Here is a 16,365-nt window from a genome sequence, read left to right on the forward strand (position 1 = left end):
CAAAAGACTTACCTAATGAGCAGTATACCCTAATGGTTTTTTATAAGCTACTATTTATTAGTTTTAATATTCGATATGAGACATTTGTAACATTGCAAATCTTTTAAGAAGTCGACGTCTGCGGCGGTCTACTCTAGACGATTTTCACTCAACTTTCAGTATTCAATGCATAAATCACGCACATTAATCTAACCTATAATTTTTATTATCGACATTGATACGATATTAGCCATTTTTTAAGTCACCTCTTAGGTTATAAACTCAAGAAGCGTAACATCCTAAAAAGCTTGTCTAATATGTGGTATACCCTCATAGATTTATAAATTATTATTTATTAATTTTAATATTCAAATAGAGATATTTATAACAAAATCTCGTTCGTTTCAAATCCAAATAATGTTTTTGAGTCTACCAACTATATGATCAAATGTTTTTTGCTCACCAAATATTATGATAGAGTACTCTTTTATTATTGTTGTTGAAATTTAAAACTAAAATGTAGGCAATTTCGATTGTGACATTATTTGTGGGAAGCCTACGTTAGTACATCACTAATTACTTGTCTGGCTGCCAATGGTTGTCTCCCAACAACTTATATACTCAAATAAAAAGTAATTTCCCTCAAAAAAATAAAATAAAAAGTAATTATTTCTAAAAAAAATTAATTATTATTACTGTTATATTTATATTTAATTTACAAGGGAAGACTAGTTGATATTTCTATAGTCAACCTTTTTCCAACCCATTAAGCACTTTGAGAGGTTCACCAACATTATTTTGCAAAATTATTCTCACCAAATTACAAATACTAATTATCTCTAAAAAAATAAAAAAATAAAACATAAAAATTATCGAGTCAAATTAAATAAAAAAATGGTTTTAAACACATATTTTATATAAATATTTACCATATTGAAAAAACATCTTTAAAAGTAACTATTGTAACTATTTATTTTTTTACTTTTATTATATATTTATATTTACTTTAAAAACAAATACTATATATATATATATATATATATATATATATATATATATATATATATATATATATATATGAGTTTTGATATGCTCCACACTTATCGTGCACACCTATGTGAGCATCGATGATGTGTCACTCACCCATTAGACGTGATGAAATATAGAAAAATTGTGCATCTAATTAGTGAGTGACACCTCATCGATGCTCACATAGGTGTGCAGCATATCAAATAATATATATATATATATATATATATATATATATATATATAGTCAACCTTTATCCAAGGCCAAGTGTATGGTTGAAGATTCATAGAACCAACCTACAATCGTCCCTCTCAAACGAGTCAATTAATTTCACGAGTAATCTCGAGTCATTCCAGTTCAAAAGTTCACACGCCAACACCACTTTCTCTTCCCAAAATTATAAAGAAATCGAAATAAAGTTGTATTTTACCACCGAATAACACGGCCCAGAGGCTAAGAAATGTAAGAGGATCACGTTCTGCTTTCAGAGGCACCGACACTACCACCAAAGAAGCCAAGAACTTGATCAAAGATTCAATCTTTGAGCTGGGTTTTTGGTCTTGAGTGTTGTTTTTTTCTTTCTATGGAGTCAAGTTCTGGTGCCGGTGATCATGGTGGGCATAATATCAAAGGGGTGCCCGCTCATGGAGGAAGATATGTCCAGTACAATGTGTATGGGAATATCTTTGAAGTTTCCCGTAAGTATGTTCCGATCAGGCCTGTGGGTCGTGGGGCATATGGCATTGTTTGGTGAGAATAGAGAAAATCTGTTGTTTTTTCTTGATCTCGAGTCTGTTGTGCTTGGTGTATTTTAGTTTTCCAAAATAAATTGATTTGGGAATAAATTTTGATTCCGAGTTTTGATGGTTGTATGTCTGATCTGCTTCCAGATCTTCACGATACTGAATTTTGGAATTTTGAACAAATGTCTCTTTTGATCAGGATACTGAATCTGAGAATATTTTGAGTTATTTCTTATTTTTCTTCTTCTTGGTGTTTGCTAGTTTACGTGTAAAAAGGCTACTTGAACGTCGTCCCCTGCATCCGGAGGTGCAAAATCATGGAAGAAAATTTGATTTTGTTATCATCGTTGCTTTCAGTTTTATATTTTTGAATAAATCTCTAAATTTTTTTGGTCACTTGTGATTATGGGGTGTGGTTTTCAATCACTGGTTAGCATGTCATGACATGTGATGTGTCGCAATTGCTATCTGTTTTCCTTCTATTTCCCGTTCATTATTAGCATGAAGGAAAGTGTGATATTTCATCTGCTTCAGTGCTGCTGTGAACTCCGAGACACGCGAAGAGGTGGCTATTAAGAAGATTGGCAATGCATTTGACAACAGAATTGATGCTAAAAGGACCCTTCGAGAAATTAAACTTCTGCGCCATATGGATCATGACAATGTAATTATCCTACCAGCCTATAGAATTAAATCTTGATAGAGCTATTTTTATCTTGCTTGGGTCTTGGCCGTGCTTCCTTTCTTCTGAATGAACTTATAAATGTTTAACTTGATTTTGTTGCTTCTTAAATATTTCAATCACTTGTTTTAGTCACCTGCTGTGCTAATTTCCTTGGAATTTGTCAGACAGGAAAATATAAAAATGTGATTTTTTTCTTATTAGGTCAAAAAAGTATGTAGCCTACAGAACAAATGCAATGAACCAGTTTCCTAGTCAAAGTAAGTAAAATCCCATGAATGGAGCAAGAAAATTATTAGATCTGGTGATGTATGCTAATGGAATATTATAAAGGATAACCATGAGTAATATTCTAATCTCACAATCAGCGCCTTTTTTATTTTGATTACCAAAGAGACCCTCCAATCTGGTGAGTATTCTTAGCTTTCTAGTGCAAAGATCAAAACCAGTGTTTTGTCTGAGCTCCTCTAGCCTTTTTTTTCCGAAAATATTAGTGAAGAAAGTGGTGTAAACTTCGAATTGCAAGAGGTCTTATTTATAGGTGTTGAGGAGGAGTTTGAGATTGACTTGAACTCCATCTCCATCTTCAAAATTCTAAGATCGGGATAGATTGAAATCTAGATATTTAAATTTTTTATTTTTGATTGCGGATAGATGACGATCACAATCTGCTTATCTTGAAATATATATTTTCGTATATACACATTAAATTTCGAGTTTCTTGACAACAATCCAGTACGAAGTTCGAAAATTTAAAATGCCGAGTTCCAAAATTTGTGGGCTTTACATCCCTCTCTCTTTATTTAAAGATTCTTTATCAAAACTTGAGTTGACTTGATTTTCAAAGAGGTAAAGATATTGCTCACGCATTTTTTCTTTCAGTTTCCAGGTGGCTTATCTTTCAGTATGATTAAACCATTGCACCTTGGCATAAGGAATAGTTCTTCACCTAAGCACCTGATCTTTGGTGTCCACGATGTGAATATGAATTTCCTCGTACTTCAATTCTTCCTTTTAATTCCCTTCGATCAGGAGTGGTCCCGCTTCACGAACATGGCTTGGATTCATAATCTATTTCTTAATTGCGAAACTATTGTGGATCCTTGACATATTGGGTGGTAACGCGAATCTATAAGCCAATGTTACCAGTTTTTCGAGAATTTCGAAGGTCCAACATATCTAGGGTTCAGCTTCTCAGCCTTGCTAAATCGGACAATTCCTTTCATGAGTGAGACTTTTACATAAACCTTTTCACCGACATATAATTCCACTGGTTTTCTTTTCAGATCAACCAACTTTTCTTTCGATCTTGGGCAGCCTTAAGTTTTTCTCCGATGAGAATTACTTTGTCCACTGTTGCTTGGATCAGCTCAGACCCAATCATAACTTTTTCCCCTATTTCATCCCAGTATAGAGGTGATCGATATTTCCGCCCGTACATGACTGCGTACAGTGTCATTCCAATGCCGCTATAGTAGCTTTTTTTTAGGCGAACTCAATTAACGGTAGATGCTCGTTCCAATTCCTACTGAAACTTAGGGCACATGCTCTTAGCATATATTCAAGGGTTTGTATTATTCTCTCAGTTTGACCATCTATTTGTAGGTGATAAGCCGTACTGAGAGTGACCTTGGTTCCTATGACTTGTTGGAAACTTTTCCAAAAGCGCAGCCAACTTGTCCAGATTATATTTCATGCTAACAGGAAAAAAATGTGTATATTTTATGAGTCTATCTACTACAATTACCTATATTCAATCACGACTCTATCTTGATTTTTGCAAACCACTACAAAATCTATGGAAATATGCTTCATGTCCATTCTGGGATTTCCTGGAGTAGTCCTCCAGGTCGTTGGTGTTCAGCTTTTACCTACTGACATACTTGACATCTAGAGACGAATTCTGATATGTCATTCTTCATTCCGCTCAACCAGATATTTTCTTAAAGTCTCTCTACATCTTTGGAAATTTTGATTTATGTGCTTCAGACATCACTTCTTATGGAAAGTTATCAACGTCTGGTGCGCACAATCGTCCTTTCATTCTCAAGACTCCTTTGTCACCAGTCTAAAGATCTTGAGACTTCCCTTCTTTGATTTGTTCTTTAAGTTTCGTCAAAGCGGGTCTCTATCCTAATTTAGCTTAACGTTTTCTTAAAGGTATGGTTGTGCAGAGAGTGATGCTAGGATCATCTTACCATTTAAAGTATCAGCTACCTTGTTTGTCTTGCCTGGATGGTAGCTTATTGTTAAGTTGTAATCTTTTAACAGTTCATTCCATCGTCTCTGCCTCATGTTCAATTCCTTCTGTGAACAAGTACTTAAGGCTTTGATGATCTGTGAATATTTCTCACTTGGTACCGTAAAGATAATGCCTCCAAATTATTAATGCGAAAAATATGGCGGCTAACTCTAAATCGTGAGTATGATAATTTTGCCCGTACGACTTTAAACGTGGTTACCCTTTCTTTTTGCATGTGTACTCATCATAAACCTCCATTTAATGCGTCGCTATGAACGGTAAAGCTCTTGCCTTCGGTAGGTAGTATAGTACTAGTGTGGATGCGAGCTTCTCTTGAACGTTTGGAAGCTCTTTTCACACTCTTCACACCACATGAATTTGAAGTTCTCTTGTGTGAGTTTTTAAGAGATATGTATGGTTATCGAAGAAAAACCTTCGACGAATTTTCGATAGTAGCCTACCAACCCTACAAAACTTTGAATTTTTGTTATAGTCTTTGGTTTAGGCCAGTCTAAAATTGTCTTTACCTTCTTGAGATCCAATGATACTCGTGCCTATGATATTACATGACCCAAGAAAGTGACGCTCTCTACACAGAACTCATATTTCCCTCTAGCCAAAACTCACACGTTACTTGTGGTCATCTTCACTTGGTGAATACGCGAGAATGTCGTCGATAAACGCTACTACAAATTTGTCGAAGATTGTCTTGAATACTTTGTTCATGAGATCCATGAAAGCCGCTGGAGCATTTGTCAATCTAAATGACATTACCGTTAACTTGTAATGTCTGTACTTTGTTCTGAAGGGTGTCTTTGGAATGTCTTCTACTTTGACTTTCAGTTGATGATAGCCTGACCACATATCGAGCTTGGAAAAACCATAGCTCCTTTAAATTGATTGAATAGGTCGTCTATTCTTAGAAGAAGATATTTGTTCTTGATTGTGATCTTATTGATTTAGAAGGTAGTCGATATACAACCTCATACTTACATCATTCTTCTTTACAACAAATAGGGCTGGAGCTCTCCCAAGGAAATACACTTGGTCTGATTTGCTTTTTGTCTAACAGTTCTTGGGGTTGTTCTTTTAGCTTCTTGGGTTCAGCTAGAGTTATTCGGTAGGGTGCCTTTAATATTGGTGCAACACCAGAACCAAGTTAATCTCGAATTCTACCTTGCGGTCTAGGATCGTTCCAGGTTACTCTTCCTGAAATTGTAACATCTTGTTGACAAGTCCCAAATATATGTTGCTCTTATTCGTCTAACTGCTCCACGTTCTTATCTGGAGATGGAGAGTAAGGGATGAGTGTTTAGTGAAATACTCAGCAAGTGGGGACAGATCGAACACACACAACACACACACACACAACAGATCATATCATAATCATATTATAAACGTGAAGCTCGTAAACTTGAAGCTCATAAATTTGAAGCATGGAAATTCATCTTTTTTCCATAGTTTATTTTCCATAGTTTACTGATATCAGTATCTAATTGTTAGTTCTCTAAGAGGCGAGATCATACAATGATTACAATCTAACATATAAGGGTCATACGGTTACAATCACACTGTATAAGGGCCCTACATAGTTCGGAAATCCTTTATCATATGCAGTCGGATCATAACATTGTTTGAAACATATTATTTTTAAACAAATCATATAACGAAAAATATATTCGATCGATTTAAAAGATATACACATCTTTGAAATAAAAGTCCACTTATCAATTTTCTTCAAAAATCGTGAAAAGCCAGGGGGTGATTCTCGAAAAATTCTGCAGCGTTTTGTCTAAGTTCCTCTAGCCTTTTTTTTCCGAAAATATGTGAAGAAAGTGGTGTAAATTTTGAATTGCAAGAGGTCTTATTTATTGGTGTTGAGGAGGGGTTTGAGATTGACTTGAACTCCATCTCCATCTTCAAAATTCGAAAATCAGGATATGTTGAAATCTGGAGATTTAAGTTTTTTATTTTTGGTTGTGGATAGATGATGATCACAATCTGCATATCTTGAAAATCTTTTATCTTGAAATATACATCTTTGTATATATACATTAAAATTTGAGTTTCTTGGCAACAATCCAGTATGAACTTCGTAAATTTAAAATGCCTATGCCTGAGTTTCAAAATTTGGGAGCTTTACACTTGTGGGGCAATAGCTGACTTAAACATTCACTCATATTCTCAAACCAAAAATATGAGTGACTGTGTTTCTTAACAAACCAAATTTAATCAGTTTACTTGAGTTATCAGTTTGTACCTACACATTTCACTCATGTTTTCAAACCAAAAATAGGAGTGACTGTTTCTTAACAAACCGAATTAAATCAGTTTATTTGAGTTATCAGTTTGTCTGAATTTTTGTTTCTCCTTATCCATGTGTACTTGAATTTAGGTGGCATGCTAATGACATCAAAACAATGTCCTATTAATGTCTATATGCATTTTCTGCGGCCTTGAATATTTGAAAGAATCTTCAGTTAAGTTGCATTCTACTTAAACAGGTTATTGCACTTAAAGATATCATTCGACCGCCACAAAAGGAGAACTTCAATGATGTCTATATCGTTTATGAACTAATGGACACTGATCTTCATCAAATTATTCGGTCCAACCAGCAATTGGCTGATGATCATTGTCGGGTTAGGCCTCATTTTCTTATGGCATACAGAATTTCCCTTTTGGGTGGCAGTAGTGATAGATCACTGTGAACACGTCATTTCTGTCTATAGTAATTTTTTTTTGAAAAGCAATATATTTTTTTTTTAATTTGGAAGCTCCTTATGAGTTGCTTTTACATTACTGAGTGTCATCTTCTACTTCGCATATACCTTTTCTTCTTTGACCACCTTCAATAAATAGAAGAGAAAAGGCGTCACTGTAGAAACTAAATAGGAGCTACTAGATACATTGCAAAAGAAAATTTAGTTGGTGTGCTTATAGAAGTTAGTTTAATTAACTTGTAATTGAATTTAACTTCTATATAATGCTGTAGACTTCTTTGTTTTTAATACAAATTTGCAGTACTTTCTCTACCAAATCCTGCGAGGACTCAAATATGTTCATTCTGCAAGTGTGTTGCACCGTGATCTGAAACCAAGTAATTTGCTCCTCAATGCCAATTGTGATTTGAAAATTGGAGATTTTGGGCTTGCAAGGACAACATCTGAAACCGATTTTATGACGGAATATGTCGTTACTCGCTGGTACCGCGCACCAGAACTGCTTCTGAATTGTTCGGAATACACTGCAGCGATTGATATATGGTCTGTAGGTTGCATACTTGGTGAAATAATGACAAGACAGCCTCTTTTTCCTGGCAAAGATTATGTACATCAGTTGAAACTTATCACAGAGGTATTTTCTTACGAAAAAATTATACCAGATATACATGTCAACATTTTTGGCTTATTTGAATTTTATCTCAGGCATTCGGGTTTTCTTTAAAACTTCAACATATAAAAACAAACTGATTTGATTTCTTCTTGTTCTTGTTCATCTTGTTTTTCGTGATGTATTAAAAACTAATGTTAGTTTCTTCTTGATGTTGCTCGTTATGTTTTTCGTAATCGCGATAGCTCATTGGCTCTCCGGATGATGCTAGTCTCGGATTTCTTAGGAGTGACAATGCCAGAAGATATGTGAGACAGCTCCCACAATACCCGAGGCAACAATTCTCTGCTAGATTTCGTAACACTTCTCCGGGGGCTCTGGATTTATTAGAAAAAATGCTAGTTTTTGACCCAAGCAGACGTATTACAGGTATATATATATTCCTTTTTAAGTCATTTTATTAAACAGTGATCTAAAGTTACATTTGCCACCTTTAGCTAAACCCTGCGCAAATTGTTATAATGTTGTGGAATTGACCATGATTTTGGATCCTAATACTTGAACTATCTAAATCCTTCATCTCTATCAAGGCATGACTTTGGAGTCATCTGAAAGGTGGGTGATATGAAGTATGCCTCAATCATGACACTTCCACATGGCACTTTACTTCAACAACCTCATCTGAATGATTCTTTTATATTGAGAAGCAGAAACTCTGTTTAGTAACATTTTTAGTTCAACTTTGTTGGCTTTACGTTGTTATTCTACTCGCAGTTGATGAGGCACTCTGTCACCCGTACTTGGCACCTCTTCATGATATCAACGAGGAGCCCGTTTGCCCTAGGCCTTTTGTTTTCGACTTTGAGCAGCCATCTTTCACTGAAGAGAACATTAAGGAACTCATTTGGAGAGAGTCTGTGAAATTCAATCCCGACCCAACTCATTGAGGGAAGCGATCGTGCTACGTATCCTGTCTCTGAATTACTCTTGACATATGTAGAAATCTTCTTTGGACCCCCATTGGAAATGAGAAATAATTTTAGTGGAGAACTGGTGAGATACATTTGTTACCGTTGTATGATGATAAGCTTGTTTTTAAGATGCAAGAATTATGGTGTTCCTTGTTATCTTTGCAGTGAATGTTGTACAAAGAGCTGTACTAAATGTTTCTACTGTCTAGAAGAAACTGTTGCTATAAATTGGTGTCATTTGTAATTTTTGCGTGATAAAATCAAGATTTCTTCTCATTGATTGTGCTCACTTCATGCATGTACTGTTTTCGTTTCATATCTACTGAAAGTTCCCAGTTTTCAGATGCTCAAATAAAGAAATCTTAACACGGTGAAAAAAAATGATTCAAGAACCAACTAACTAATTACCAAAGTACGTGAGATTAGCCAGTATGTGAGCGACTTTCATTATACAATGAATGCCAAAGAAAACCATGGAATGAAAGGTACATGAGCTCAATTCACTTTTTGGTTCTTTGCTTTGATTTTGCTTTTGAGTCAAAATGATGAGACTTGAGCTTCTTCTTTCGTACCTCGGTAGCTGGGCCACTACCTTCTCTGAATGGCATACCCATTAAAGCCAGTAATCTGTATGCTTCTTTATCTGTCTCAGCTGTGGTCGAGATACAAACATCCATCCCCCTTGGTTTACCAAGCACATCATAACTTATCTCTGGGAACACACTCTGTTCACGAAAGCCAAGGCTGTAATTACCATTTCCATCAAAGCTATTGGAGTTCACCCCTTGAAAATCTCGCGTGCGAGGAAGCCCCAGATTGATGAGCCGATCAAGAAACGAGTACATTACCTGCCATAAAAAGATAAAGCATAGTAATTACCACAAAGAGAACAAGAGGAAATGAATTTGATCGCGTTATGGTAATATGATACTTGAGGAGACTTCCCCATTGGATGAGGTCAGTTGAAACACCCAACCATAGAAACAATAATATTGAGATATGCATAGTATCCAGAGTACAGTACATATCGGCGTCACTTGATACCAGATTATATCCACAAAGAAGCCAATTCGTTTAATTTGAGTAATACAAAAAGTCGAGAATTCTTATCCCTCAACCACAAGCTTAGCAAGTTCATATTTGATGTACTACTGGTTTCCTTTTAAAAATGATGCATCATATCTACGATATTGTCTGGGGGCGAGAAATTCAACATCAATGAAATTGCATTTGGATTAATAAATTTGAATAAATCCATTGGTTTGTTTGGGTAGATCCATTTGACAATGGATTTTAAACCCTTGACTAGTCATTTTTTGGACCATTCCGGTGGATTTCAAATCTTTCTAACCATGGAGTCATTTAAATCCTTCCTTCAAATAATTTATTAAATCCGAATCCTCCAATCCAAATGTAACTTGAAACAGGTTAACAGATGACAAACAACATATGATTGGACTCACTATATAACATAAGTGGAAAATTTATGAGTTTAGAAGTCAGCAGTGAGATGAGCCTTTATTACGAAACTAGTTTACAAAATGAAGCTAATCCAATTTCTATTCAGGGAAGGAAAATTAATGTTCAAGTTTAGTTACATTGCATTACATATTGTACCAACAAAATTTGTCATTTGAATCTCATATGCCAGCAAACAAAACTAAATGCATTGTTGACACAGTTCTGTTATGAAAAACCACAGTTCTGTTATGAAAAACCATCCATGTTGCGGGGTTTGATTGATAACTCGCGCTATTAGCTATTTGGTCATCTTTCATTGGCCAGCAAAATATCAATAGGCCAGATACTACAACAATTTTCGGGCTGATTACTAAACGCTTAGGCTACGTTTGGTTGGAAGGATAGAGTAAACTAATGATTAGTACGTAAATGATAAAGAAAATGATTGTGATAGGATTGTAATATATGGAATAAAATAATATTATGTTTGGTAAGATTTTTAAGTGTAGGATAATTTTGAATTTTTTGATGAAAAGACGAATTTGCCCTTCCCATTCGCGACGGCGACAGTGGGAAATGGTATGCCGGAAAAGGTCGTCGGGTGAGAGGGCTTGAAACGATTGCCGGAAAATCGGCGACGGTTGATCCACAACCGTCGCTAATAGCGACGGTTTTTGAGATACCGTCGTCGATCTTGTTTAGATCGGCGACAGTTTCTGAATAACCGTCGCTCTTAGCGACGGGTTTTGAGACAACCGTCGCGATGTGCGACGGATTTTTACAAACCGTCGGTAAACGGTTGGCCGGTGCTCGGCCGCGGTCGGCGGTCCTTCGGTGGTCGGCCGGCGGCTGTCGTGGCGGTAAGTGGTGGTGAGTTTGAATTTAGGAGAAGGGTAAAATTGGAAAAGTAGGAGGTATTAAGAGTGGGATAAGTTATCACACCTAAATTATCAGTATTATTTGTCCAACAAATTGTAGCTACAGTGCGGGCTTTTTCCTATTGTCACGGGCTCATATATTTGATAAAAAACAAACCAAACATTGGATTAGCCCATGATTGTTAACTTATCATGGGCTAATCCATGATACCAAACGGGCCCTTAAGAAAAGTAAATCATCACAAACTACATATCACACTCCAATACATTATACATGGTACAATTACAAGCACAACCCTCTTCACCAGAAACTCAAATACCATATTTCCATAAATACCCCCAAATGAAGATATCTATTTCTCCAAGGCGCTACAATGAATAGAAAAATTATCACTTCAATTCAACCATAGTTACAAATATTTACTTTAGATGAAACTCAAAAAATGAAATCAACTCATGTGAACAAGAATGGAGACAAGGGGGCCCTCAGAAGAATGTCGAGAAAAGAGACAGGAATCGATGAGCAACAACTGAAAGACTGATCTGGAACAGTGAAGTTGAGTTAAAATCACTCATAAAATACTTTTCAAACTTGTCTGAAAATAACTAAAATTAAAATTTCCAAGTGAAAGCAAAAATAGAACATAAACATACTTGGGTGGTACTACAGTGTTGGCCGAGGAAATTGCTAGATATGTGCATAGTAGAGGGATTGTGTTGGTATTAAAACTAAATGTGAAAATGATAGGTAATGGAATGGAGATGGTAGATGTGGCCGTGAAAGTGGCAGAAATGATAGGTACCATTTGGGAAAAAGGATAGGGAAAAATGGTTGATGGTGAAGAAGATGAAGATTGCACAAGATGGTGAAAAATTGATTCAGTTAAAAAAGGAGGGCATATGCAATAGCCAAAAATAAAAAATATAAATATAAATATAATTTCTGAAAAACCGTACAAATGTTATTTCAGATTTTAATTTATTTTTGTTAACCTAAATTCAATCATCACAGATCAAACGCTTCAATAATTATCTGATATTACTACTTAACACACTGGATCATATTATCCACCACTCAATACAAATCATTCTATTATTAAATCATCTCAACTAAACACAACCTTAAAGAGTTGCGTGAATAATCTCTTACAACAGCATGGACTAGACTCTAGAGTAAATGGGGAGCCATAGTCACTCAACTTCTAACTGGAGTCTCTGAATATTTTCCAGTCATATTTTCAGTTCTTAACACTCAGTCATGCTGTGGATAATGTGTAAATAACTCGTTGTTTAATATTGGTCTATCAAGATTTTCAATTCTCTATCACTTGTACCCTGAAAAAATCCACAGAATTTGCCGAGAACAAAATAAAAAGTAATGCAGCTTTGATAGGTAAAACTGCTCACATTTCCCCTTAGAGTGACGGCTATTCCAAGAGGCTGGTTTTCTCTGATCTTAAAGGTGGCGATGGCCTTCTTTGCTCTCGTTTTAATAGGCCTCTGTCCCGTAATAAGTGCCAAATCATTAATCGCGGCTTCCAAACCCTTCGAATTCTGCGCAGCATCTCCAATCCCACAATTCACAACAATTTTCTTGATTTTTGGGACCTAAAAATAAAAGAAAAACCAAGATGCCCATAATTGTTAATCTAGCCCGTCTGCCCCCGGCTAATTGCTTTCCCAAATAATTTCAATTCGTTAATTCAAAATCCCCAAGCACAAAATCAAGAAGCCCCTTTTACCACACCAATGTCAACTCTTTCCAGAAAATACAACTGAAAAATTGCAGTGTGAAAAAACAATAATACCTGGTGAATGTTGGTGTAATTGAACTCATCTTTGAGCAAGGGTACGATTCTCTCGAGGTAACCGGACTTAAGACGTTCGACTTTCTCGGAATCCGTCTTCTCCACCAGGACAACCGGTGACATGGCTTTTACGGAGAAGCCACCGCGGCGAACAGAAGGCAGTCGAACGGAATGAGGAGCCAGTTGACCGTGGAACGTGGAGGCAGTAGAATGTAGCAGGCCTGGAGATAACGCCATCGGAGATGGAGCGAGCTGCTGGTTTGCTCTCTTTGTGGGGTGGTTCACTCGTGTGGCCTAGAAGACGATAAGATGATCTGTGCCCGGGAATTAAGATTAACTATGGGGACAATACTTGGGACAAAAACTTGTTTAGACAGCGGTCGTATTTTATAAGACTGATTTTTATTTAGTTTATCAATAAAAAATATTATTTTTTATGTTAAAAATATTATTTTTTATTGTGAATATCGATAGTGTTATTCGTCTCACAGATAAGATTCGTGAGATCGTCTTACAAGAGACCTACTCAATTCTTGTTTGATATTTTTTCGGTTCTTTCTTTTATTTCTCAGTGCCAAAATTGTCAGCATTCATAAATATTGTCAAGCTCTAGGTTGAGATTCGCATGAGCGCACATAGCACAAAAATTTATATGAGATAATCTCGTATGTGATTTTTGTAAGATGAATATTCTATTTCAATCACTCATGAAAAATATTATTTTTGTATTAAAAACATTATTTTTATTGTAAATCATTCAAATTTGTGTTAAGCATATAATCTCAGTAACATGATTTGAGCTTCTTAGCGATTAGACTACTACCTAACATTAACTAACTTACTACTATTCATATAGTAGTAATCAAGATCGTTATGTTTTTTTTCTTTCTTTATGAAATTTTTCGAAATATGGTTGTTGTCTCACGAATAAAGATCCAAAGATAATCTCATAAGCATCCTACTAATTGTATCGTAACAATTACTTTGTATCTGTCCACGTTATGAAGATGGTCAACAAGTTTAAATAGGAGTATATTATAACATTTGATGATTCATTGTAAAATTTACTTTTAATAAACACTACAATTAAAAGGCCAATTTTTCCCCGTTTTGGTAGGTACCCAGAATCTCTTATCCCCAATCTAATTGTATGTATCTCACTGCCTTCCTCAAATCACATTGTAGAAGAGGGGATAAGGAAATTTTAGGGGAATTGAATAAAATTAGGTAAGGGAATTGGTCGATTTCGAGATTCAACCTGGTTAAATAAGGAATATCTCATTTAAACCTTCTCCAACATACATCAACTCGGGAAGCCAATAATTAGACTACTATATTCATACAAACCCGAGCATAGGCATACGTCTGATCGTGAGCTGCGATCAGACACTTAAAACAGAATAATCATTATCTCTCCTCCTATAAATACTCAAGTTTTCTTGATTATTTGGGAACATTCACTTAATATTTTTAACAAGCACTCACTATAAACTAATCGTATAACAATTTCTTTTCGTATGAGTGAATACTTGACTGACTTGAGCGTCGGAGTAGTTGCGCTGAAACCCCTTCAAGCGCCTTACTAACTTTTTTTATTTGTCAAGTGTGCGAATCATCTAGTCCGGGATCTCTCTGCCCGGTCGTTAGCACTCACAGGGAAGGAACACTACTGTATCCTAGAAATTGCCCACCCAGTTAATTCAACCGATTTACCCGAAAGTCAAGAAGATAAAAAAACTTAACACCTCTCATTCTTATTCAACGAAAAAAATGACCGCGACATCATTGCTAATTTTCTTTTTTATGATTTATTATTGTTTAAAATAAATGTTATGAAAGTACTCAAATTTAAAATGTATGTATGTGTATACACACACACACATATATACATCTAGGAATTACATGTCTTGGATAACTTAAAAAAGATACTTGGTGAAAATTTTTTATACGTCACTTGATGAGTGCAGAACCATTTATTCTTGAACCTTTGATGAATATGAACAATTTTTGTAAACAAGTTTGATATCACATGTTTTACTGAGAGTTTGGATAAATCTTGATGGAATAACACATGTCTAAGTAGTAAATATTAAATTATAAGTAACATCTCAACATGATTTGAAGAACACTATTCCGGTCAATTTGATACTTATAATCAAATTCTTCAACACACTATCAAATTGAATATGAATTTAAGTAAATTCAGCGTAACATAATATGTATATATAGATGTCAAGTGTTGACTTAAAATAGATGAAATAAACTTTATCCTTGAGATAGAAAGGTTCGAATATTTCATGCTCTCAATGAGATATATTTTAGAAATTATTTAAATTTAATGATTTTGTTGATAAATAAAAATGTAGAGCACTCAGTGATATGAAAGTATATTGCAAGTAATTTGTCAAAATGTGTGTTATTATTGGATAACATACACATGTATATCTGGTGTTTAATATGTGTTTAATGTGGTTTATGTGATTTATTGGCTTTTATAAATTATTTGTGGCATTTCATAAACATCGATGTGTAAAAATAAAATATATTTTGCAAACAATTATATACTATATATATGTAGCATCGATGTATGACACATCATTTTATTGCATATTGAGCCTCGATTCCATTGATTTCCTACTTTGATATTTGTGGATTCGAAGTTATATTTGGATGTTATGGAGCTGCGACTAGCCAAGAAATGTTGAAGACCGATAAGGAGCAATATGTCTGTTGTTCCCGACGAGCCGATCGGCACACGGTAGTAGACTGGCAGAGGAATGGTCATGGCGGTGTAGTCGAGCCTTGATTGTTACTCGAGTTGTTGTTGCGATGCATTTATCGATTGTGTAGTTACTGTGATTCCATTTACCCTTGCATATGGATTTACCTGATCAACATCCATTGTATCCACATATCATTCATTACGTTACATATTGTTTTTATTTAAGTTTTTATCATACTGGGTTATTACTCACACTCTCGTGGGCGTTATTGTTTTGTGGTGGATGGTACTTAGGTGAAAATGGTATTAACAGTTCTGCTTAGCGAGAACGGGAGTGAGACATCTACTCATGTGGTTATGTATGTGAAAGAGATTAATATGCTTGTTGAATAAATTACATGTGAGTTTCCCAGGTTTCTAGTAAAGAAGAGCATGGAGCTGTCTTGCATCATCCATCGTAGTGAGAATGACTTGGAGTTTATATTTTCCTCAGCACCCTAGGTGCCTTCACTACCTC

The 16,365-nt window shown here is 35.3% G+C and overlaps 2 protein-coding genes across 2 annotated transcripts; one reads left to right on the plus strand and one right to left on the minus strand.

Moving 5' to 3' along the window:
- The first annotated feature begins 1,313 nt into the window (after window positions 1-1,313).
- On the plus strand, window positions 1,314-9,255 carry LOC140841467 (mitogen-activated protein kinase homolog MMK2). The gene is made up of 6 exons (XM_073208929.1): window positions 1,314-1,758; window positions 2,286-2,415; window positions 7,180-7,317; window positions 7,700-8,032; window positions 8,254-8,437; window positions 8,783-9,255. The coding sequence occupies exons 1-6, from the start codon at window positions 1,592-1,594 to the stop codon at window positions 8,953-8,955; spliced, it is 1,125 nt and encodes a 374-aa protein (XP_073065030.1). The 5' UTR covers window positions 1,314-1,591; the 3' UTR covers window positions 8,956-9,255.
- A 95-nt stretch (window positions 9,256-9,350) lies between these two features.
- LOC140841468 (large ribosomal subunit protein uL5c) lies at window positions 9,351-13,455 on the minus strand. The gene is made up of 3 exons (XM_073208930.1): window positions 13,127-13,455; window positions 12,726-12,926; window positions 9,351-9,827 (listed from the first exon to the last, which is right to left on the minus strand). The coding sequence occupies exons 1-3, from the start codon at window positions 13,361-13,363 to the stop codon at window positions 9,480-9,482; spliced, it is 786 nt and encodes a 261-aa protein (XP_073065031.1). The 5' UTR covers window positions 13,364-13,455; the 3' UTR covers window positions 9,351-9,479.
- Window positions 13,456-16,365: the final 2,910 nt, after the last annotated feature.

Source organism: Primulina eburnea, chromosome 9 (assembly GCF_022965805.1).
Source record: "Primulina eburnea isolate SZY01 chromosome 9, ASM2296580v1, whole genome shotgun sequence".
NCBI classification, from domain to species: Eukaryota; Viridiplantae; Streptophyta; class Magnoliopsida; order Lamiales; family Gesneriaceae; genus Primulina; species Primulina eburnea.

Coding starts and splice junctions, on each gene's coding strand:
- LOC140841468 (XM_073208930.1), bottom strand. CDS start 13,363: ATGGCGTTATCTCCAGGCCTGCTACATTCTACTGCCTCCACGTTCCAC. Junction 12,927..13,126: donor ATTACACCAACATTCACCAG/GTATTATTGTTT, acceptor TTTTATTTTTAG/GTCCCAAAAATCAAGAAAAT. Junction 9,828..12,725: donor CCGTCACTCTAAGGGGAAAT/GTGAGCAGTTTT, acceptor TTTTTATGGCAG/GTAATGTACTCGTTTCTTGA.
- LOC140841467 (XM_073208929.1), top strand. CDS start 1,592: ATGGAGTCAAGTTCTGGTGCCGGTGATCATGGTGGGCATAATATCAAA. Junction 1,759..2,285: donor GGGGCATATGGCATTGTTTG/GTGAGAATAGAG, acceptor CATCTGCTTCAG/TGCTGCTGTGAACTCCGAGA. Junction 8,033..8,253: donor AGTTGAAACTTATCACAGAG/GTATTTTCTTAC, acceptor TAATCGCGATAG/CTCATTGGCTCTCCGGATGA.